Genomic DNA, 26226 nt, shown 5'->3' with positions numbered 1-26226 from the left:
TGTGCACTAAAAGCTACAAAACATTGCTGAAAGGAATTAAAGATGACCTAAATAAATGGAAAGACATCCCATATTTATGGATTGAAAGACCTGATATTGTTAAGATGGCAGTGCTCTCCAAAGTGATCTACAGATTCAGTGCAATTCCTTTTTTTGTTGTTGTTGTTTTCCAGACAAGGTCTTGCTCTGCTGCCCAGGCTGGAATGCAATGGCACAATCTCAGAATCTCAGCTCCCTGCAGCCTCTGCCTCCTGGGCTCAAGTGATCCTCCCACCTCAGCTTCCCAAGTAACGGGGACTACAGGTGCATGCCACCATATGTGGCTAGTTTTTGTATTTTTTGTAGAGACAGGGTTTTGCCATGTTGCCCAGGCTGGTATCAAACTCCTGGGCTCCAGTGATCTGCCTGCCTCGGCCTCCCAAAGTGCTGGGATTACAGGCATGAGCCACCGCACTCGGCCAATTTTTTAATTTTATTTTTTCAGAGACAGGGCTCACTTTGTCACCCAAGCTGGAGCGCAATGGAACAATCATAGCTCACCATAACCTTGAACTCCTGGGCTCAAGCAATCCTCCCACCTCAGCATCCACAGTAGCAGAGGCTACAGGCTTGTGCCACCATGCCTGGCTAATTTTTAAATTTTTTGTGGAGATAGGGTCTTGCTACATTACCCAGGCTGGTCTTGAACTCCTGGCCTCATGTGATCCTCCTGCCTTGGCCCCACAAAATGCTGGAATTATAGGTGTGAGCTACTGTGCCTAGCCACAATTCCTTTTAAAATATCGCTGCCTTTTTAGTAGAAATGGAAAAGCAGATCCTACAATAAAATTACAAGGGATCATGAAGAGCTAAAATAATCTTAAAGATGAACAAAGTTGAAGGACTCATAATTCACAATTTCAAAACTTACTGCAAAGTTATAGCAATGAAAACAGTATGATACTGGCATAAGGAGAGACATATAGATAAATGTAACAGAACTTATAATTCAGAAATAAACCCATATATCTGTGGTCAATAGATTTTTGACAAGGATACCAAGATTGTTCAATGGGAAATGAAGAGTCTTTTCAATAAATGTTGCTGGGACAACTGGTATCCACACACAAAAGGATTAAGTTAGACCTTACCTCAAACCATATACAAAAACTAACTTTAAATGGATGAAAGACCTAAATATAACAGCTAAACCTATGAAAGTCTTAGAAGAAAACACAGGAGGAAATCTTCATGACCATGATTTTGGCACTGGTTTCTTAGATATGATACTCAAAGTATGAACAAAAACAAAAAATAGATAAATTGGACCTCATCAAAATTAAAAACTTTCGTGCATGAAAGGACACTATCAAGAATGAAAAGACAACCCATAGACTGTGCAAAAATATTTGCAAATCATACACCTGATTAGGGTCTAGTAACCAGAATACCTTTTCAAAAACCTCTTAAAACTCAACAACCAAGACAAATAACCCAACATAAAAATGTGCAAAGGGCCAGGCCCAGTGGCTCATACCTATAATCCCGGTGCTTTTGGGAGGCCAAGATGGGAGGATTGTTTGAGGCCAGGAGTTGGAGACCAGCCAGGGCAAGACAGCAAGACCCCATCTCCACAAAAGCTAAAAAATAAATACATACACTAGCTAGACATGGTAGGGTATGCCTGTAGCCATAGCTACTACTGAGGCTGAGGCAGGAGGATTACTTGAGCCTAGGAGTTTGAGGCTGCAGTGAGATATGACTGTGCCACTGCACTCTGGCCTGGGTGACAAAGCTAGATTCTGTCTCTAAAAGTAAATTTTAAAAAAGGACAAAGGTCTTGAAAGAACAATTCTCCAAAGATGATATACAAATGGCCAGAAAGTACATAGAAAAGGTGCTCAATGTCATTAGTGAAATGCAAATAAAAACCACAAGGAAACATCACTTCATATGTACTACATGGTAGAAGGAATGAATGAAAGTGGCGGGGGGAAGGAAGGAAGGAAGGGAGGGAGGGAGGGAGGGAGGGAGGGGATGTGGAGAAATTGGAACTCTTATATGTTGCTGGTGGGAATGTAAAATGGTACAGCTATTGTGGAAAATGGTTTGGCAGTTCCTCAAAAAGCTAAACATAGAACTATCATATGACTCAGCAGTTTCACATCTAGGTACATACCCAAAGAATTAAAAACAGATGTTCAAAAAAACTTGTACATAAATGTTCACAGAAGCACTATTCGATAGCCAAAATGTAGAAACAACCCATATATACATCAACAGATGAATAAACAAAATGTATCCATACAACTGAATATTATCCAGCCATAAAAAGAAATAAAATACTGATAGATGCTACATGCTACAGCATGGTCGAACTTTGGAAAAATTATGCTAAATAAAAGAAGCCAGACACAAAAGGTAACATACTGTATGTTGTTTTTTTTTTTAAGATGCAGTCTCGCTCTGTTGCCAGGCTGGAGTGCAGTGGCGTGACCTCAGCTCACTGCAACCTCCAACTCCCTGGTTCAAGTGATTCTCCTGCCTCACCCTCCCAAGTAGCTTGGATTACAGGCATGTGCCACCACGCCCAGCTAATTTTTTTTTTTTTTTTTTTGAGATGGAGTCTCACTCTGTCACCCAGGCTGGAGTGCAGTGGCGCGATCTTGGCTCACTGCAAGCTCCGCCTCCTGGGTTCACACCATTCTCCTGCCTCAGCCTCCCAAGTAGCTGGGACTACAGGCGCCCGCCACCACGCCCGGCTAACTTTTTTGTATTTTTAGTAGAGACAGGGTTTCAGTATGTTAGCCAGGATGGTCTCAAACTCCTGACCTCGTGATCCGCCTGCCTCAGCCTCCCAAAGTGCTGGGATTACAGGCTTGAGCCACCGCGCCCGGCCTAATTTTTGTACTTTTAGGTAGAGATGGGATTTCACCATGTTGGCCAGGATGGTCTTGATCTCCTGACCTTGTGATCCACCCGCCTCGGCCTTCCAAAGTACTGAGATTACAGGCATGAGCCACCGCGCCTGGCCGTATGATTCCTTTTATATGAAATATCCAGAATTGGTGACTCCATAGACAGAGAGAAAAAAGCAAATTAGCAGTTTCCAGGTGCTGAGGGTAGGAGAGTACAGAGTTTTGTTTCAGGGTGATGAAAATATTCTGGAACTAGAGTGGTGATAGTTTGTACAACTTTGTGAATGCACTAAATGCCACTGAATTGTACATTTTGGTGAATTTTACGTGTAACTTACCAAAACAAAAAATTATTTTTAATTAAAAAAACTTTTGCATGATAAAGCATAAGAAAGTCTTATATCAGGAACGACAATATAAGAGGAAAACTGTGATAAATCTGAATTATCTATAAAGATTTGATACGGGGCTGGACAATGGTGGCTCACACTTGTAATCCCAGCATTTTGGGAGGCTGAGATGGGAGGATCACATGAGCACAGGAGTTCAATACCAGTCTGGACAACAGAACGAGACCTCATCTTTGTTTAAAAATTTTAAAAATTAGCCAGGTGTGATGGCACATGCCTGTGGTCTCAGCTACTGAGGAAGGTGAGAAGGGAGGATCATTTGAACCCAGGAAGTCAAGGCTGCAGTGAGCCACAACTGCACCACTGCACTCCAAGCCTGGGTGATAGAGTGAGACGTTGTCTCAAAAAAAAAAAAAAAAGAAAAGAAAAAGAAAAGAGTTGATACAAATAAATAGAACCAATCTACAAAGTTCTCAGGCTAAGTGGTCAAAACTGATGCACAGATTATATACCAAGAAATAATTACAATAAAATTACTCACATAAATATAGGCTACCAGAATAAATGATTATTAAAACATTTTTAAGGAAACGTTATATTCTAAATACCTTATAAAAACGATAAAAATCAATGTGGCCAGGCCACAGAGAAACCCCTAAACTTAAATAACTCCAGTGACACTTTAAAACTGTTCTAGAGAACAATCTGACACTATTTAACAAGTGCTATAAAGCTAGTCAAGTGCTTTGACCCAGTAATTTCGTTCTGAGGACTATACTTTTAAAGGAACATGCAAAGTAGGAAGAACAGGAAATAACTGGGGAAAAAAAAGATAGTAACAATCATGACAGCTACAATGAGAAAATACGAAATGATCTAAACAATGAGAGGAGACCTAAGTAAACTGTTATTATTGCCTAAGCACAATAGAATATATATATATGTATACATATATTCTGTATATGTATATAATATATACAGAATATATGTGTATATATTAATAAAAATTTAAATTAAGTAAAAAGGAATGTAAGAAATAATGTCAAAGTAAATCACAAAATTGTGCATGCATTGATTTCAACTCTCCATATACATTAATGATAAATGGAAAATAATTTGGAGTGAGGGTTTAAAACTCAATAGGCTCTTTTCCTTTTCTTTTTTTTTTTTTTTTTTGACAGAGTCTCGCTCTGTTGCCCAGGCTGGAGTGCAGTGGCACAATCTTGGCTCACTGCAAACTTCGCCTCCCGGGTTCAAGTGATTCTCCTGCCTCAGCCTCTCAAGTAGCTGGGACTACAGTTGTGTACCACCATGCCTAGGCTCTTTTCAAAATTATTGTAGAGAGTAATAATTTCCGAGCAATTATTTCCAACCACCTTCTTTACCCAAATATCAGTTAAAAAAATATATACAGGTAAGGCAACAATTAAAAAAATGTATAGAATAAATATAAGTTTAGAAGAAAATCTTGGCCGGGCGCGGTAGTTCATGACTGTAATCCCAGCACTTTGGGAGGCTGAGGCGGGCAGATCACCTGAGGTCAGAAGATCGAGACTAGCCTGGCCAACACGGTGAAACCCTATCTCTACTAAAAATACAAAAATTAGCCAGGCATGGTGATGTGGACCTGTAATCCCAGCTGCTCGGGAAGATGAGGCAGAAGAATCGCTTGAACCTGGGAGGCGGAGGTTGCAGTGAGCTGAGATTGCACCACTGCACTCCTGCCTGCCACTGCACTCCTGGCCTGGGTGACAGAGTGAGACTCCATCTCAAAAAATTTTTTTTAAAAAAAGAAGAAAATCTTAAGTGATCAAATTAAGATATTTTATTTGTTATGCTCTTACTGTACACCTCTTCTTGTTGAGATGTAAGTTTTCAGGCCAATCCCCCAACCCAATTTTGAGGAAATATTTTTTCATTATATTTAAAATGTTAGCTAAATCTTTGTAATAAAAATGTTTTTCACACAATACTTTGGTCAAGATACACAGATATGCTTTAAAATATCAAGGAATTTCCTATTTGAAGAAAACAGAAAAAAAGAAAAAAGAAAGGAAAGCCAATTAAATTAATGCAAACTATACATTCACATATATGAATAAATTTGAATAACTGTTACAAGATCAACAAAAATACCTTGAATAGGCTGGGCACGGTGAATCACGCCTGTAATCCCAGCACTTTGTGAGGCTAAGGCGGGAGGATCACTTCAGCCCAGGAGTTCAAGACCAGCCTGGGCAACAAAGCGAGACCCCGTCTCTAAAAATAAATAAATAAAAATAAAGAAATAAAATAAAATACCTTGAATAAATTCACAAATATAACATTGTTCAATTATTAGCTTACATGCAACCTTTGTACAAATAACTGCCTAACCAGTGCTCTGCACAGTTGCTGCCATAGACAGAAGCCATCATAAAAACCAAAGACTTGATCTTACTCCTGGTGACTGATAAAAATTAAAAATAAATAAATAAACCAAAGACAAACTGAAGCTTTTAGAGATTCTGTCTATTCAGAATTGAAGGTAAGAAGATGCCATGAAAAGCAGAACCAGTGAAAAGCACAGTTTAAGGAAGCTGATCTAAGGGACACTCTCCTGCCTCAAATTCTACTACTAGAATTTTTTCTTATACTTCTAACATCTAAATGAGGAAAATGCAATTGCAGGGAATGGAGGAGGAAGCAGTATTGAGCAATCTACTAAGGCAATCCCCCAGAGTGTATGTTTCTCCCAGAATGTTCCATTTTTCAAAACTATTTATTTTCTCTCCTCCCTAATCAAAGTTTTCATTTGTAAGCCTATCAAAATATATTTTTCTCATTTCTCCAAAAAAGTTTATATTCATAAGAACTAATTGTATTTTTTAAAAAAGTCAACTCACCTGAAATTTATTATTTAACAATGGAGAATATGAGAACCTTTTTAAAGTTTTCTTTAAAATCGTATCTATCCATTTAAAACCTGTATTTCCTTTAAATTTTGACACTTTCATACCTTCTCTTTAAATATATATAACTTCACTATACATTTATTAGAGAGCAGAATAATGAAGACCTTAATTCATATTACATTTAAAGAAATATTTTTAGCATAATATTCATCAATTGATTCTTACTTTGCTTCAATTTATGGAAATCACTGACTCTGTCCTTGGTAGCCTGCTTTAGTATATCTGTTTGAATTCTGGGTTCACTGTCCAAGTTTGAGCCTGGAATCAAACGCTGAAGAGGACTAGAAGGATTCTGTTTTGAAGTACCGGGGTTTCCATTGTGGTTTACGTGTGAATCTGTGGCATAAAAACATCAAATTAAAAGAATATAATTTAATTTAATCTTTTAAAGATGAATTTCACAAGAGCTGCTTTAGAAAGCTAAGACACACTATTGTTTAACATTGGGTAGCCACAAAGCTTTTTTTTTTTTTTAAAGGTTTATTCTCATTTCTTTAATCAAATATTATAACCAATGTGATTTTAGCTGTGGGAAGTTTACTGATCATTCCCAGGTGAGTATCTCCACTAATGGCCATAAACTTATTCACCAAAAAGATATACAGTAGAAATCCATAGATTAATATAGCAATGATACTCATATCTTTTCCTCCCTCCAAATTCCATATCACTATCAGAAATCTCCAAAATCCAGTAAGGCTTTTGAAATTTCTACTCTCTAAGTCATCTTCATCTATACAGTGACTCACAAGTGTTGACTCTTGATTCTTTCTTAGCATTATCTACTGGATACCACCTCTCTTTCCCCACCTCCCTTTTTATCCTCATCAATGACTTTAATTTTGGATCCCAAAACATCCTATTCCACTCTGACCTTTTTCCTTTCCATCATCTCCCTTAAGCAGGTCTCTTCAATCATATCTACTCTCATTTCAGGGAAATGTTCTATAAAATGGAATGAGTGTTTAGAAAATAAACAAATACATTCATAAGTACGAAGATTTTAATATAGGTGGGAACTGTAATTTATAGAAGGCCTCTATGAGATAAATTTGAACACATTTTGAAGAAGCAAACCTGTATAGCAGGCAGAGAGGAAAGGGAATGTAGCTCAGAGTGGCATAATAAATAATTCTTCTGTTAAGAAAAAGACTAACAATCCACCAGATAAAGTGGAGTTTCAGATTATTATTTCTCTCTGCTTTTACTAGCCTAAAAAAATATATAACATTACCTCAAAGAATAAATGCTATTTCACTATACTGCTAAGTGATATATTTGATACACTATATAACTGTACAAGACTAGTAAGTTGGTTTCAAATGGAATTATAAGCATAAGCCTTCATACCTGGAGGCATATTTGGGGAGAGAGGTTGTCCAGTTGGAAGATGGGAGATTGCTTGATGACTTTCATGTTGAGAAACTGAAATAGGAGGCTTCCTTAAAGCTAGAAGAAAAAAAATAAATCCATATTATTCTCATTGATACTATGATTTCTAAAAAAAAAACAAAAAAACAAAACAAAAAAAAAACCACCGTGAATCAATTTACATTGCACTAATTCTATGATGTTTATTCTAATTTTGTAATCCTTATAGTTGGTATGCTAATTTATTTACAGTTACTAATTGATACACTGTACCATTCATCGCAGAATTTTTTTTTTTGGTGGGGGGACAGAGTCTTGCTCTGTCTCCCAGGCTGGAGTGCAATGGCATGATCTCAGCTCACTGCAACCTCTGCCTCCCGCGTTCCAGCGATTCTCCCTGCCTCAGCCTCCGGAATAGCTAGGATTATAGGCGCTCGCCACCACGCCCGCGTAAGTTTTTTATTTTCAGTAGATATGGGGTTTCGCCATGTTGGCCAGGCTGGTCTCGAACCCCGGATCTCAGGAGATCTGCTTCCCTCAGCCTCCCAAAGTGCTGGGATTACAGGTGTGAGCTGCCGCGCCCGGCCCCATCACAGATTTTTTTGACCAATAAATCTGCCCAGAATATAAGCTCCATGACAGTACAAACTGTCTTCGTCACCACTATATCCCCAACATCTAGAACATGCCTAGCATGTAAGAGAAGTTCAACAAAGATTTGATGAATTAATAAAATGGACTGGGCGCAGTGGCTCACGCCTGTAATCCCAGCACTTTGGGAAGTTGAGGTGGGCAGATCACAAGGTCAGGAGTTCAAGATCAGCTTGGCCAACAAGGTGAAACCCCATCTCTACTAAAAATACAAAAAATTAGCCGGGCGTGGTGGTGCGTGTCTATAATCCCAGCTACTTAGGAGGTTGAGATAGGAGAATCGCTTGAATCTGGGAGGCGGAAGTTGCAGTGAGCTGAGATCGCGCCATTGCACTGCAACCTGGGTGACAGAGACTTCATCTCAAATAAATAAATAAATAAAATGAATCTCTTCAGATACAGTGATCTTCAACAGTGAGACCTTTTTATATGCATAGCACAAATAAAAATTGACACAAGTTAGGTAAGGTATTAAGAATATGTTATTTTTAGTTGCTCAGATTTTCTTTTATTTATTTGCTCAAATTTTCTTTTCTTTTCTTTTATTTACTTATTTTGAGACAGAGTCTTGCTCTGTCGCCCAGCTTGGCCAACAAGGTGAAACCCCATCTCTACTAAAAATACAAAAAATTAGCCGGGCGTGGTGGTGCGTGTCTGTAATCCCAGCTACTTAGGAGGCTGAGACAGAAGAATCGCTTGAACCTGGGAGGTGGAGGTTGCAGTGAGCTGAGATCAGGCCACTGCACTGCGGCCTGGGCGATAAGAGTGAAAACTCTATCTCAAAAAAAAAAAAAAAAAGTCCTGGCGCGGTGGCTCACGCCTATAATTCCAGCACTTTGGGCAGCCGAGGCGGGCGGATCACGAGGTCAGGAAATCGAAACCATCCTGGCTAACATCGTGAAACCCTGTCTCTATTAAAAATACAAAAAAAAAAAATTAGCCGGGCGTGGTGGCGGGCACCTGTAGTCCCAGCTACTCGGGAGGCTGAGGCAGGAGAATGGCGTGAACCCGGGACGCAGAGCTTGCAGTGAGCCGAGATTGCACCACTGCACTCCAGCCTGGGTGACAGAGCAAGACTCCATCTCAAAAAAAAAATTTAAAAATAAATAAATAAATAATTTAAAATATATATATATACTTCTTAATAACGTGTTCCTATAGAAAACTTGGAAAAATAGAAAAGCACAAAGAAATTAAACTTTAACTGTAGTACTACAACTTAAAGATAACCACTGTTATCCTCTGAAGAGTATCTCTGTGGTGGGTTTTTTTTGTATTTCTGTACATTATACTGTATACCTTAAAATTAGGGTTATATCATATATACTATCTTATAATCTTTTTTATTTGTATTTTACACATATTTTCCACGTCATTCCATTTTTCTCTACAGTATTACCAAATGATAGTGCTGAATCAAAACTCTCAATTTTATAGTTTTGGCTAGAGAGATCTGGGTAAAAAATTGCCACAAGGGGCCAGGAAAGGTGGCTCACGCCTGTAATTCCAGCACTTTGAAAGACCGAGGCATGTGAGTCACTTGTGGCCAGAAGTTTGAGACCAGCCTGGCCAAAATAGCAAAACCCCAACTCTACTAAAAAATACAAAAAATTCAGCCCGGCGTGGTGGCACACGCCTGTAACCCCAGCTACTTGGGGGCCTGAAGCACCAGAATTGCTAGAACCTGGGAGGTGGAGGTTGCAATGAGCCAAGGCCGCGGCACTGCACTCCCGCCTGGGTTGCAGAGTCACAAGGATTATTTTTATTTTTTATTTTCTGAGACAGGGTTTTGTTCTGTTGCCCAAGCTGGAAGGCAATGGCAAAATCATCGCTCACTGCAACTTCAACTTCCAGGGCTCAAGTGATCCTCCCAGCTCAGCCTCCCAAGTAGCTGAGACCACAGGCTTGCACTACTACACTTGGCTAATATTTTATTTTTTGTAGAGACGAGGTCTTACTATGTGGTCCGGGCTGGTCTCAAACTCCTGGCCTCAAGCAATTGTCCCACCTTGGCCTCCCAAACTGCTGGGATTATAGACGTGAGCCATTATGCCCAGCTCCCAAAAACTTTAGAGCCCCATAAACTGTAACAACTTAACTAGTTGGTGGATAGACTTTTACCGACATAAGAAAAAGCAGTGTGTATCCTGTAAACACTTTGATTTCTATGCTTTTATTTTGCCTTTTGTTTACTTTCCTTTTGTTTTCTTGAAAAATTCCTTTTAGAAAACCCCAGCCTTGGTTTTGTTGAACTAAGGGGAAAGGTATTTATTTATACCTAGGATAGAATAGTTAGAGGACTTCCCAGAGGCCAGAAGTAATAGTTTTAAGCCCCATAAATATAAACACCTACTATATACCTAAAAAATTAAAAATTAAAAAAAGAGGTAATTATTATAGTTAGTCGTACTGAAACAAACGATGATCTAGAAAAATGCTAGCTGACTTGGAGACAATTAAGAGTGCTAACCTTACCCTCCAATTTTGTATAGGAGATACTTGTGTATACATATACAAGTATCTATTTTTTTCCTCCACAAAAATGAGATTATGTTATACTTGTTTTCTTGTAACCTGTTTTCTTTTTAATTTAAAAAATCACAGATACAGACTGAGCACAGTGTCTCATGTCTGTAATCCCAATATTTCAGGAGGCCAAGGCAGGAAGATCATTTGAGCCCAGGGGTACCTAGCAAGACTCTGTCTCTACTAAAAGTAAATACAATTAGCTGGGTGGGGTGGCACACATCTGTAATCCAGCTACTCAGGAGGCTGAGATGGGAGGATCACTTGAGCCCAGGAGGCTAGGGCTGCAGTGAGCCACCACTGCACTCCAGCCTGGGTGACAGAGGGAAACACTGTCTTAAAAACAAGAAACAACATAGGTATCTTTGTTTTTTGTTTTTTGTTTTTTTTTGAGACGGAGTTTTGCTCTTGTTGCCCAGGCTGGAGTGCAATGGCACGATCTCGGCTCACCACAACCTCCGCCTCCCCGGTTCAAGCGATTCTCCTGCCTCAGCCATCCCAAGTAGCTGGGATTATAGGCATGCGCCAAGCCCAGCTAATTTTGTATTTTTAGTAGAGATGGGGTTTCTCCATGTGGGTCAGACTGGTCTCGAACTCCTGACCTCAGGTGATCCGCCCACCTCGGCCTCCCAAAGTGCTGGGATTACAGGCGTGAGCCACCACATCCGGCCCAACATATATATCTTTGTATGCCAATAAATATAGCTCAGCATCATCCTTTTTAGTGGCTACATATTACACTTTTATGGATATAACAAATTTAATGAACCCTCCCTATAAGATTTCCATGGTTTTTAATTTATCATTATAAACCATTTATGATAAGCATTCTTTTTTTGAATTTTTTTGAGAAGTCTTGCTGTGTTACTCAGGCTGGAGTGCACCAGTGTGATCACAGCTGACTGGAGCCCCGACCTCCGGGGCTCAAGCAGTCCTCCCACCTCAACCTCCTGACTAGCTGGGACTACAGGCATGCAACACTACACCTGGCTAATTAAAAAAATTTTTTTTGTAGAGAGGAGGTCTCACTATGTTGTCCAGACTGGTCTTGGAACTCCCAGGCTCCAGCCATCTTCCTGTCCTGGCCTCCCAAAGTGCTGGGATTATAGGCATGAGCCACTGTGCCCAGCCTATAAATCTTCAGATAAGAAAGTACTAAGTCAAACAAATTAAGAATACTTCTCAAACAAATTAAGAAAAAACCTGTAACAAATGTGAGCTTAAAAACAATGAAAGTTTGGGGAAAATTAGATGCAGAGTAGACTGCAAACAATATCATGACAATGATTGATGATATCAAAGCAACTCTCGGTCAGGTGGGGTGGCTTATGCATGTAATCTCAGCACTTTGGGAGGCTGAGGTGGGCGGATCACGAGGTCAGGAGTTTGAAACCAGCCTGGCCAACATGGCGAAACCCCGTCTCTACTAACAATACAAAAATTAGCCAGGTGTAATGGTGTGTGCCTGTAATCCCAGCTATTCAGGAGGCTGAGGCAGGAGAATCGCTTGAACCCAGGAGGCGGAGGAGGTTGCAGTGAGCCGAGATAGCACCACTGCACTCTAGCCTGGGCAATGGAGGGAGACGCTGTCTCAAAAATAAATAAATAAATAAAAATAAATAAAGCAGCTCTCTTTATATTTTAACCTGGTCCTCTTCATTGAAGACCAGAGAGCCAGGGGAAAAATATACAAGTCAACAGGGAATATCATGCTGCTATCAGAAAATACCATTAATAGCTAGGCTGCTGATATGGTTTGGCTCTGTGTCCCCACCCAAATCTCATGCGGAATTGTAATCCCCAGTGTCGGAGGTGGGGCCTGGTGAGAGGTGATTGGATCATGGAGGTGGTTTCTAATGGTTTAGCACCATCCCCATAGTGCTGTCTCGTGATAGAGTTCTCACGAGATCTAGTTGTTTAAAAGTGTATGGCACCTTCCCCTTTGCTTTCTTCCTCCTTCTCTGGCCATGTGAAGATGTGCTTGCTTCCCCTTCGCCTTATGCCATGATTGCAAGTGTCCTGAGGCCTCCTCAGAAGCAGATGCCTGTACAGCCCGCAGAACCATGAGCTGATTAAACCTCTTTCTTTATAAATTACCCAGTCTCTGGTAATTTTTTTTTCTTTTAAACATTTAAAACAAAAACAAAGATGGGGTCTCACTATATTGCCCAGGCTGGTCTTGAACTCTTGAGCTCAAGTGATCCTCCCACCTTGACCTTGGAAAGTGCTGGGATTACAGGCGTGAACCATCGTGCCTGGCCTCAGGTAATTCTTTATAGCAATGCAAGATCCGACCACTACAGCTGCTAAAACATATATCATTGATAAAGCCATTATTAAGGAAAAGTATCAAAGATAAAATAATAAAATGTATTTATCACAAAGAGAAAATACAGGCCACCAAAGCCATTAGAGCATATAGTTTTTATCCTATCACTGATTTTTGTATTATTTATAAAGCAGAGTTATCAGTGTAGAAATTTAATCATTTGACAATATTTATTTATTTATTTATTTTTGAGACTGAGTCTTGCTCTGTTGCCCAGGCTAGAATGAAGTGACGTGATCTCAGCTCCCTGCAACCTCAGCCCCCTGGGTTCAAGCAATTCTCGTGCCTCAGCCTCCCAAGTAGCTGGGATTACAGGCGTGCACCACCATGCCCAGCTAATTTTTGCATTTTTAGTAGAAACAGGGTTTCACCATGTTGGCCAGGCTGGTCTCGAATTCCTGACCTCAAGTGATTCGCCCATCTTAGCCTCCCAAAGTGCTGGGATTATAGGTGTGAGCCATCACACCCAGCCAATTGGACAATATTTAGTATCTACTATATGCCAAGATCTGTTTTTTTGTTTTGTTTTGTTTTTTCAAGATGGAGTCTTGCTGTGTCAGCCAGGTTGGAGTGCAGTGGCACGATCTCGGCTCACTGCAACCTCCACCTCCTGGGTTCAAGCAATTCTCTTGTCTTAACCTCCTGAGAAGCTGGAATTACAGGCGCCCGCCACCGCGCCCGGCTAATTTTTGTATTTTTAGTAGAGACAGGGTTTCACGATGTTGGCTAGGCTGGTCTCAAACTCCTGATCTCTTGATCCGCCTGCCTCGGCCTTCCAAAGTCCTGGGATTACAGGCGCGAGCCACTGTGCCCTGCCAAAACTGTTTTTGTTTTGTTTTGTTTTGTTTTGTTTTTTTGAGACGGAGTCTCGCTCTGTCGCCCAGGCTGGAGTGCAGTGGCACGAACTCGGCTCACTGCAAGCTCCGCCTCCCGGGTTCACGCCATTCTCCTGCCTCAGCCTCCTGAGTAGCTGGGACTACAGGCGCCCGCCACTGCGCCCGGCTAATTTTTTGTATTCTTAGTAGAGACGGGGTTTCACCGTGTTAGCCAGGATGGTCTCCATCTCCTGACCTCGTGATTCGCCCGCCTCGGCCTCCCAAAGTGCTGGGATTACAGGCGTGAGCCACCGTGCCCGGCCGCCCAGAACTGTTTTAAACAGCTGGAGATTCAGCAGTGAACAAAATAGACCAAGTTATTGTCCTATGAAGCTTACATTCTTGTTGGGGAGATAAGAATAAATAAACAAAAGTTATAGAACATAATATAAATGTCAGAGTGCTGTGTATAAATTAAAACAGGGAGATGTGATAGAGAGTGGTGGGAGGCTCTATTTTAGATAGTTTGGTCAGGGGAGGCATTTTTGAGGAGGAATCATTTGAGCAGAGATATGAATGAAACTTGGAGGAAGAACATTCAAACAAAGACGAGCAAGTACAAAGGCCTTGAGACAGGAGCATGAGCAGCATATTTGAGGAGAAGCTAAGGAGTGAGGAAAAAGTGTTAGAAATGAGGGAGACAGGAAAGAAGGGGCCATATTAGAGACACAATAGTAAAAACTTTAAGAATAGGTGGCTAGGTGGCAGAGGTAACTGGGGGCTGGGACTGTATCTGGTAGCTCCTAAGGAGGCAATAACCAGGCACTAGTCTCATGTCACCTTTACCTCTAAATTAGATAGATATCCCTTTTTCAAAGGTGAGGAAACAAAAAGCTCATGACAGTAGAGATAAGACATACCTCTCACTTGACTTAAAAATTCAGAGTAAACATTTCTAAAGAAACTGGTAAGATGCTTACAAAGATGACAGGTGGTTTAGGATTAATTGTCCTCTACTTCTCTTTTAGGCTTCAGTTGCAGCCTCTACTCTGAGAGGCAAAAAAAGAACTGATCCTGCCTTTTCCTCCCATTTTCTTACTCTAACAACAGGGCTATAATCTCAAAACTGTCTAGACTTCCAATTTCCTGACTAACAGGACTTCATGATCCAGTGCCTATGGCCATAGAGAAGGAGTATGGCACTGATAAGCAGTGGTCCTCAACTCTGGCTGCATTCTAATATTACAGACACTACCACAGACGTACTGAATATGGGAATGGGGCATGGGTTTCTATACTTACTGAAAGCTCCAAAGGTGGTTCTACTGCACAGCCAAGAGAATAAAAGAATAAAATACATGAGCTTTGGAGTTAGACCAGATTTTCTCTTTTAGAGAGTCAAATCATGGCTCTGTAATTTATTAACTGCATGACTTTGGATTAGTTCCTAATTTTTCTAAGCCTCAACCCTCATCTATAAAATAAAGATGATGCCATTTACCCTGCATGATCAATGTGGGGACTAAGTGAGAATATTTTCCTCTGGATTATGAGACAAGCCTAGCAAATAGTTGGTGATCAATACATACTGGAGTATTTAGAGTTGTCAAAGTAATGTATTTATCCTTAGAATGAAAGAGAATCTAAGATTTAGATTGAGAAAATCTGATTAGTTTTACAATTTACATGTAAAACTAATCAATTTATTGACCGGCTGTGATCAATTTTCTGAGCCTCCTGATTATATAGTTGACTTGCACTTCAGAGTCCTGATGAATATTTACTTATAGTAATGTTTTGGAAAGTTACTGAAACTCAGATCAGCAATTGACCATAAAAACTCCTAGAAAGAGATGAAGTAATATTAATCATTCTGAAGCATAAACATTAAATACAAAACAACGATATAACATTCTTTCTTTGCTTTGTGTATATGAACAGATACAACACACTTGAAATTTGCTCAAATACTGGTTAGTGGGACTATCTCAGCCCTCCATGAAATATAGGTAAATGTCTACATGTACTACTTAAAATTATGTTCTCATATGGCTCCTGAGACATGGTCTATGAGTAATGAGTTTCCTTTAAACTTAGAGATGGATTTATTTAATTAAAAAAGGACAACATGAACTTCCACTGCTAGCAATGACATACTAACCAGTATTGGGTTTCCTCTACCCTAAACAATTATAAAGGCAGGAAAAATACATGAGGCAGCTGTTTGTAAGCACTGTACAACCATCAGCACAAGACCATGGTCCTTAAAAGAAGGGATATATATGAATAGGCAGTCTTTGTGAGCAGAGGAGACAGAGATCATCAGAGTTTGGACTGCTGAGGTGGCTAGAATTTGCGGGAAAGGATATTACAGAGGAGGAACCTGTGGGGGATGAAACGGAGAGCAGAAATCTGTATGGGGATTTCCTCTTAAGTCTTTGGCCAAGCCCCAGGTTGTGTATGCACAGGGTGAGACTTCATGGGGTCTAACAGACAGCTCCTCCTATAGGGCTGAGAGCTGAACAGAAATAACAGAGGTGGTTGGGTGTGGTAGCTCATCCCTGCAATCCCAGTGCTTTGGGAGGCCAAGGTGGGAGATCACTTGAGCTCAGGAATTTGAGACCAGCCTGTAAAACATAGTGAGACTTTGTGTCTATTAAAAATTAAAAAAATTAGGTGGGCATGCTGGCACACACTTGTAGTCCCAGATACTCAGAGGCAAAGGTGGGAGGAGAGCTTGAGCCCAAGAAGTAGATGCTTCAGTGAGCTACAATCACACCACTGCACACATACACAGAAAAGGCTAAAATTCTCCCTGCCTTCCCTATTAAAAATAAAAAATAAAGGAAATAACAGAGGTCATGGAGCACCAACCATCTTCGGTATTCAGATGAGATGCTACAAGGCCATAGTTTAAGAGTAGGGACCACGCTCTTAGAGTTGGGGTTTGTTCTAGTGCCCAGGCTGAAGTGCTGTGGCATGATCATAGCTCACTGCAGTCTCAACCTCCTGAGCTCAAATGATCCTCCCACCTCACCCTTCTGAGTAGTTGGGACTATAGGAGCACATTACCACACTAGACTAATTACTTATGATTATTATCATTTTTAGGCCACACTCTAGAGTTAAAGGCCATGCTCTGAGACTAAAAACAAAATAAAAACTAACTTGCTCTAATGAAGCAAAAAACCAAAGCATAAACAAGCCTGACAGAATCAACAGGCTCTGTGATGGTTAGTATTGAGTGTCAACTTCACTGGACTGAAAGATACTTTAAGTATTGATCCTGGATATGTCTGTGAGGGTGTTGCCAAAGGAGATTAACATTTGAGTCAGTGGGCTGGGGAAGGCAGACCCACCCTTAATCTGATGGGCAAATTCTAATCAACTACCAGCGAATATAAAACAGGCAGAAAAACGAGAAAAGGTGAGACTGGCCTAGCTTAACAGCCTACATCTTTCTCTCGTGCTGGATGCTTCCTGCCCTCAAACATCAGACTCCAAATTCTTTAGTTTTGAGACTTGGACTGGCTCTCCTTGCTCAAGCTCGCAGACAACCTAATGTGGGACCTTGTGATCGTATGAGTTAATACTTAATAAACTCCCCTTTATTCATATCATATATTATTCAAATTTTAAAATTCTATCTTTTTTTATCCTTCTAGGACTCAAGTTACACACATTTTAAATTTTATTTAAGATGGAGTCTTGCTTTGTCATCCAGGCTTTATTAATACTTAATAAACTCCCCTTTATATATATATGTGTGTGTGTGTGTGTGTGTGTGTGTGTGTGTATGCATATATATATGTGTGTATATATATACATATACAGGCCGTATATATATATATATATACATACAGGCTGGTCTCAAACTCCTGATCTCTTGATCCGCCCGCCTCGGCCTTCCAAAGTGCTGGGATTACAGGCGTGAGCCACTGGGCCCTGCCAAGAACTGTTTTAAACAGCTGGAGATTCAGCAGTGAACAAAACAGACCAAGTTATTGTCCTATGAAGCTTACATTCTTGTTGGGGAGATAACAATAAACAAAAGTTATAGAACATAATATAAATGTCAGAGTGCTGTGTATAAATTAAAACAGGGAGATGTGATAGAGTGGTGGGAGGCTCTAGTTTAGATAGTTTGGTCAGGGGAGGCATTTTTGAGGAAGAATCATTTGGTGAAAAACATCAATCCACAAATCTAAGAATGTATATGTACATATATACATATATATACACACAGACACACACACACACATATATATATATATATATACACACGCATATCTAAAATGCTATAGGGCTGAGAGCTGAACAGAAATAACAGAGGTGGCTGGGTGTGGTAGCCGGGTATATATATATATATAATATATCCTACTATATGCATATATCTCCTATTAGTTCTGTACCTCTAGGGAACCCTGACTAACGCAGGCTCCTCCAGTAATTTGTCTGCCAGAACAAAATTCAACACCCTTTAAAAGAAGACACCCTTTAAAAGAAGGCAACAAAATCCAAACTCCTCAATGTAATACTCATAAAGTATACAATAAAATTACTAGACATACAAAAAAGCAGAGAATGACCCACAATCAAGAAAAAAAGGAATCAACAGAAACAAACGGAGAGGTGATCCACTTGTGAAAATTAGCAGACAAGAACTTATAAACAACTGTTTATATATATATATGTATATGTATATATATGTGTGTATATGTGTATATATATGTGTATATATATGTGTGTGTGTATATATATGTTCAAGGATTTAAAGGAAAATGTGGGAACATCTGGTAAAGAATGGGGAGTAAAAAAGAACCAAATGGAAATTCTGGAATTGAAAGTACGACATCTAAAGTGAAATATATGCTGACTGGGCTTAACAGCAGACTAAACATTACAGAAAAAAAGGGGTCAATGAACTTGAAGGTAAATCAAAGACATTAAACAAACTGAAGGAGAAAAGGTATTACAAAAATCTAAACAAAACTTCAGTGACGTTTGGGATAATATCAAGCAGTCTGAAATGTATGTAACTCGGCCGAGCATGGTGGCTCACTTGAGGTTAGGAGTTCAAGACCAGCCTGACCAACATGGTGAAACCCCGTCTCTACTAAAAATACAAAAAAAAAAAAAAAATAGCTGGGCGTGGTGGTGCATGCCTGTAATCCCAGCTACTTGGGAGTTTTAGGTGGGAGGATCGACTGAACCCGGGAGGTGAAGGTTGCAATGAGCCGATATCATGCCACTGCACTCCAGCCTGGGTGACAAAGCGAGACTCCATCTTAAATAAATAAATAAATAAATTTTAAAAATGTATGAAACTTGAGTCTTAGAAGGATTAAAAAAAGATAGCATTGTAAAATTTGCATATTTGATCTGAATAAATGCTGAAATTTCCCCAAATTTGGTGAAAAACATCAACCCACAAATCTAAGAACCTCAGAGAACCCTAAGCAGGATAAATACAAAATAAAACCCCATACTAAGGCACATCTTGGTCAAATTGATAACAATTAAAGATAAAGGGAAAATCTTAAAAGCATCTAGAGAAAAAACACACAATAAAAGAGAACGACAAAAGAAAGATGGCTGACTTAGAAACAATGAAGGCCAGAAGATAGTTGGAACTGCATCTTTTTTTTTTTTTTTGAGACAGAGTCTCTGTCGCCAGGCTGGCATGCAGTGGCGTGGTCTCGGCTCACTGCAACCTCCACCTCCTGGGTTCAAGCAATTCTCCTGCCCAAGCCTCACAAGTAGCTGGGACTGCAGGCCCACGCCACCACGCCCAACTAATTTTTGTATTTTTAGTAGAGATGGGGTTTCACCATGTTGGCCAGGATGGTCTTGGATCTCTTGACCTCGATCCACCCACCTCAGCCTCCCAAAGTGCTGGGATTACAGGCATGAGCCACTGCGCCCTGCCGGAACTGCATCTTTTAACATGCTGAATGAATGCCCTCAACCTATCAGCCCAGATTTCCATATCTGGCAAAAATAACCTTCAAAAATGAGAATAAAATAAAGATACTTTCAGATAAAAGTTGAAAAATTCACTGCTAGAAGACCTGCACTTCAAGAAATGCTAAAGGAAGTTCTTCAGGCTGAAGGGAAATGATAATCAAAGTAGAAATTTTAATCTATAGGAAGGATTCAAATTTGTGTCCTTTATAACAGGGATCTAAAAACTTTTTCTTAAAGGGCCAGACAGAAAAAAAAAAAAAAAAAGGGCCAGACAGTAAGTGTTTCAGGCTGTGGGCCTTACTCAATTCTGCTGTTCTAGCAGAAAAGCAACCATAGGCAATATATAAACAAATGAGTATGTCTATGTTTCAGTAAAATTTTATTTATTAAAACAAATGGCCACCTGGTAGTTTGCCAATGTCTGTTTTATAAGATATCTAAGAAAAAATTTTAATTATAATTTTAATATCAAGACTGGCAATTTGTTAAGATTTTTAAATTTTTATAGCTTAATTTTTTCCTGAGAGTGCTTTTAGAAAAATAATCTCTACCAAAAATATAAATTATTAACCACAATGCTTCCTTAAAACATAACGTTTTTGTTTTTTTCTTTGACAGGGTCTTGTTCTGTTGCCCAGACTGGAGTACAGGTAGCATGATTATAGTGAACTGTAAACTTGAATTCCTGGCCTCAAGCAATCCTCCCACCTCGGCATCCCAAACTGTTCGGATTACAGGCGTGAGCCACTGCACCTGGCCTTAAGACATAATCTTCCTATCTTTTTTCCTCATCTCACATATCACTGTAATTACTTCTCTTTAATTTTTATTTTTATTTTTGAGACAGGGTCGCATTCTGTTGACCAAGTTGGAGTGCAATGGCGTCATCATGGTTCACTGCAGCCTCAATCCCCTGTGCTCAAGTGATCCTCCCACTTCAGCCTCCCAAGTAGCTGGGACTACAGGCGTATGCCACCATGCATGGCTAATTGTGGTATTCTTCTGTCTCATATTATGTTGTCCAGACTGGTCTCAAACTCCTGGACTCAAGCGATCCTCCTGCCTTAGCCTCCCAAACTGCTGGGATTACAGGTATGAGCCTGGCCTCTCTTTAATTGTTTTTTAAGACTTAGAGCAGTTTTGTGGTTTTTTTTGTTTTTTTTTGAGACGGAGTCTCGCTCTGTTGCCCAGGCTGGAGTGCAGCGGCGTGATCTCTGCTCACTGCAAGCTCCGCCTCCTGGGTTCACGCCATTCTCCTGCCTCAGCCTCCCGAGTAGCTGGGACTACATGCACCCGCCACCACGCCCAGCTAATTTTTTGTATTTTTACTAGAGATGGGGTTTCACTGTGTTAGCCAGGGTGGTCGCGATCTCCTGACCTCGTGATCCACCCACCTCGGCCTCCCAAAGTGCTGGGATTACAGGCGTGAGCCACCGCGCTCGGCCAAGACTTAGAGCAGTTTTCAGTTCACAACAAAACTGACAGGAAGATGGAAAAATATCCCAAATATCTCCTGCTCCCATACATGGCCATGGATAGCCTCCCCGATTATTAACATCCCCTACCAAAGTGGTACATTTGTTAAAACTGATGAACTTACACTGGCACACTGTAATCACCCAAGGTCTCTAGCTTACATTAGGGTTCATTCTTGGTGTTGTACATTCTATGGGTTTGGACAAATGTATAATGACATGTCTCCCCATTATAGTATCAGAGCATTTCACTGCCCTAAAAATCCTCTGTGCTCTGCCTATTCATCCTCTCTCTCTCTACCCCATCCCCTTGCAACTACTAATTTTTTAATTGCATTTTAGTGCAATTAAACTTGAACTCCTGGGCTCAAGCGATCTGTCAACTTTGGCCTCCCAATGTGCTGGGACTGCAGGTGTGAATTACCACACCCAGCTTTCTCCAAGTCTTTTCATGTCTTAATATCTCATTTCCTTTCAGTGGTAAATAATATTCCATTGTCCAAAGGTACCACAGTTTATCCACTCACCTATTGAAGAATATCTTGGTTGTTTTCAAGTTTTGGCAATTACGAATAAAGCTTCTATAAACATTTATGTGCAGGCTACTGTGTGGATATAAGTTTTTAACTCTTTTTGATAGATACCAAGGAGTAAGATTTCAGGATCATACGGTCAAAGTAAGTTTAATTTTGTAAGAAACTGCCCAACTACCTTCCCAAGTAGTTGACAATTTTGCATTCTCACCAGCAACACATAAAAATTGCTTTTGTTCCACGTCCTTGCCAGCATTTGGTGTTTTCAGTCTGCTGGATCTTGGCCTATTAGAATGGTCCAAAATCTACTGTAGTAGATTTCCCTGATGACACATGATATGAAGCATCTTTTCATATGTTTGCCATTTTTATGCCTTCTTTGGTGAGGTGTCTGTTTAGGTTTTCAGTCCATTTTTTAATCAAGTTGTTTTCTTTTCTCTTCTTTTTTTTTGAGACAGGATCTCACTCTTTTCCCCACGCTGGAGTGCAGTGGTGTAATCATGGCTCACTGCAATCTCTGCTTTCTGGGCTCAAGCAATCCTACCACCTCAGCCTTCCGAGTAGCTGGGAACACAGGCACGGTCCACCGCACTTGTCCAGTTTTTTTTTTGAGATGGAGTCTTGCGCTGTCACCCAGGCTAGAGTGCAGTGGCGCGATCTCGGCTCACTGCAAGCTCCGCCTCCCGGGTTCATGCCATTCTCCTGCCTCAGCCTCCCAAAGTGCTGGGATTACAGGCGTGAGCCACCACGCCCAGCCACACCTGTCCAATTTTTTTGTATTTTGGGTAGAGATGGGGTTTTGTCATATTGCCCAGGCTGGTCTCAAACTCCTAGGCTCAAGCGATCCACCTGCCTCAGCCTCCCAAAGTGCTGAGATTACAGACGTGAGCCATCATACCGAGCTTGTTTTCTAAGTGTTAAGTGTGTGTTTTTATTTGTTTATTTATTTATTTTTATTATACTTTTAAGTTTTAGGGTACATGTGCACAATGTGCAGGTTAGTTACATATGTATACATGTGCCATGCTGGTGCGCTGCACCCACTAACTCGTCATCTAGCATTAGGTATATCTCCCAATGCTATCCCTCCCCGCTGCCCCCACCCCACAACAGTCCCCAGAGTGTGATGTTCCCCTTCCTGTGTCCATGTGTTCTCACTGTTCAATTCCCACCTATCAGTGAGAATATGCGGTGTTTGGTTTTTTGTTCTTGCAGTAGTTTACTGAGAATGATTATTTCCAATTTCATCCATGTCCCTATAAAGGACATGAACTCATCATTTTTTATGGCTGCATAGTATTTCATGGTGTATATGTGCCACATTTTCTTAATCCGGTCTATCATTGTTGGACATTTGGGTTGGTTCCAAGTCTTTGCTATTGTGAATAGTGCCACAATAAACATACGTGTGCATGTGTCTTTATAGCAGCATGATTTATAGTCTTTGGGTATATACCCAGTAATGGGATGGCTGGGTCAAATGGTATTTCTAGTTCTAGATCCCTGAGGAATCGCCACACTGCTTCCACAATGGTTGAACTAGTTTACAGTCCCACCAACAGTGTAAAAGTGTTCCTATTTCTCCACATCCTCTCCAGCACCTGTTGTTTCCTGACTTCTTAATGATTGCCATTCTAACTGGTGTGAGATGATATCTCATTGTGGTTTTGATTTGCATTTCTCTGATGGCCAGTGATGGTGAGCATTTTTCCATGTGTTTTTTGGCTGCATAAATGGCTTCTTTTGAGAAGTGTCTGTTCATGTCCTTCGCCCACTTTTTGATGGGGTTGTTTGTTTTTTTCTTGTAAATTTGTTTGAGTTCATTGTAGATTCTGGATATTAGCCCTTTGTCAGATGAGCAGGTTGCAAAAATTTTTTCCCATTTTGTGGGTTGCCTGTTCACTCTGATGGTAGTTTCTTTTGCTGTGCAGAAGCTCTTTAGTTTAATTAGATCCCATTTGTCAATTTTGGCTTTTGTTGCCATTGCTTTTGGTGTTTTAGACATGAAGTCCTTGCCCGTGCCTATGTCCTGAATGGTAATGCCTAGGTTTTCTTCTAGGGTTTTTATGGTTTTAGGTCTAACGTTTAAGTCTTTAATCCATCTTGAATTGATTTTTGTATAAGGTGTAAGGAAGGGATCCAGCTTCAGCTTTCTACATATGGCTAGCCAGTTTTCCCAGCACCATTTATTAAATAGGGAATCCTTTCCCCATTGCTTGTTTTTCTCAGGTTTGTCAAAGATCAGATAGCTGTAGATATGTGGTGTTATTTCTGAGGGCTCTGTTCTGTTCCATTGATCTCTATCTCTGTTTTGGTACCAGTACCATGCTGTTTTGGTTACTGTAGCCTTGCAGTATAGTTTGAAGTCAGGTAGCATGATGCCTCTAGCTTTGTTCTTTTGGCTTAGGATTGACTTGGCGATGCGGGCTCTGTTTTGGTTCCATATGAACTTTAAAGTAGTTTTTTCCAATTCTGTGAAGAAACTCATTGGTAGCTTGATGGGGATGGCATTGAATCTATAAATTACCTTGGGCAGTATGGCCATTTTCATGATATCGATTCTTCCTACCCATGAGCATGGAATGTTCTTCCATTTCTTTGTATCCTCTTTTATTTCCTTGAGCAGTGGTTTGTAGTTCTCCTTGAAGAGGTCCTTCACATCCCTTGTAAGTTGGATTCCTAGGTATTTTATTCTCTTTGAAGCAATTGTGAATGGGAGTTCACTCATGATTTGGCTCTCTGTTTGTCTGTTATTGGTGTATAAGAATGCTTGTGATTTTTGTACATTGATTTTGTATCCTGAGACTTTGCTGAAGTTGCTTATCAGCTTAAGGAGATTTTGGGCTGAGACAGTGGGGTTTTCTAGATATACAATCATGTCGTCTGCAAACAGGGACAATTTGACTTCCTCTTTTCCTAATTGAATACCCTTTATTTCCTTCTCCTGCCTAATTGCCCTGGCCAGAACTTCCAACACTATGTTGAATAGGAGTGGTGAGAGAGGGCATCCCTGTCTTGTGCCAGTTTTCAAAGGGAATGCTTCCAGTTTTTGCCCATTCAGTATGATATTGGCTGTGGGTTTGTCATAGATAGCTCTTATTATTTTGAGATACGTCCCATCAATACCTAATTTATTGAGAGCTTTTAGCATGAAGGGTTGTTGAATTTTGTCAAAGGCCTTTTCTGCATCTATTGAGATAATCGCGTGGTTTTTGTCTTTGGTTCTGTTTATATGCTGGATTACATTTATTGATTTGCATATATTGAACCAGCCTTGCATCCCAGGGATGAAGCCCACTTGATCATGGTGGATAAGCTTTTTGATGTGCTGCTGGATTCGGTTTGCCAGTATTTTGAGGATTTTTGCATCGATGTTCATCAAGGATATTGGTCTAAAATTCTCTTTTTTGGTTGTGTCTCTGCCCGGCTTTGGTATCAGGATGATGCTGGCCTCATAAAATGAGTTAGGGAGGATTCCCTCTTTTTCTATTGATTGGAATAGTTTCAGAAGGAATGGTACCAGTTCCTCCTTGTACCTCTGGTAGAATTCGGCTGTGAATCCATCTGGTCCTGGACTCTTTTTCGTTGGTAAGCTATTGATTATTGCCACAATTTCAGCTCCTGTTATTGGTCTATTCAGAGATTCAACTTCTTCCTGGTTTAGTCTTGGGAGAGTGTATGTGTTGAGGAATTTATCCATTTCTTCTAGATTTTCTAGTTTATTTGCATAGAGGTGTTTGTAGTATTCTCTGATGATAGTTTGTATTTCTGTGGGATCGGTGGTGATATCCCCTTTATCATTTTTTATTGCATCTATTTGATTCTTCTCTCTTTTTTCTTTATTAGTCTTGCTAGCGGTCTGTCAATTTTGTTGATCCTTTCAAAAAACCAGCTCCTTGATTCATTAATTTTTTGAAGGGTTTTTTGTGTCTCTTTTTCCTTCAGTTCTGCTCTGATTTTAGTTATTTCTTGCCTTCTGCTAGCTTTTGAATGTGTTTGCTCTTGCTTTTCTAGTTCTTTTAATTGTGATGTTAGGGTGTCAATTTTGGATCTTTCCTGCTTTCTCTTGTGGGCATTTAGTGCTATAAATTTCCCTCTACACACTGCTTTGAATGTGTCCCAGAGATTCTGGTATGTTGTGTCTTTGTTCTCATTGGTTTCAAAGAACATCTTTATTTCTGCCTTCATTTCGTTACGTACCCAGTAGTCATTCAGGAGCAGGTTGTTCAGTTTCATGTAGTTGAGCGGTTTTGAGTGAGTTTCTTAATCCTGAGTTCTAGTTTGATTGCACTGTGGTCTGAGAGATAGTTTGTTATAATTTCTGTTCTTTTACATTTGCTGAGGAGAGCTTTACTTCC

At 40.2% G+C, this 26226-nt stretch overlaps 1 protein-coding gene across 2 annotated transcripts in view; it reads right to left on the bottom strand.

Moving 5' to 3' along the window:
• GOLM2 (golgi membrane protein 2) overlaps window positions 1-26226 on the bottom strand; it is a 126538-nt gene that overhangs the window by 28436 nt on the left and 71876 nt on the right. For both annotated transcript variants that reach the window (XM_009428964.5, XM_016928132.4), the window contains exons 7-8: window positions 7552-7650; window positions 6367-6537 (exon numbers count right to left, since the gene is read on the bottom strand). In XM_009428964.5, the coding sequence (XP_009427239.1) occupies window positions 6367-6537; window positions 7552-7650 (270 nt within the window). The remainder of the gene's footprint in view (window positions 1-6366; window positions 6538-7551; window positions 7651-26226) is intronic.

This window comes from Pan troglodytes, chromosome 16, assembly GCF_028858775.2.
Source record: "Pan troglodytes isolate AG18354 chromosome 16, NHGRI_mPanTro3-v2.0_pri, whole genome shotgun sequence".
In the NCBI taxonomy this organism is placed as follows: Eukaryota; Metazoa; Chordata; class Mammalia; order Primates; family Hominidae; genus Pan; species Pan troglodytes.
Note: the sequence above shows the minus strand (reverse complement) of the source record. Positions and strands in the feature narration are given on the sequence as shown.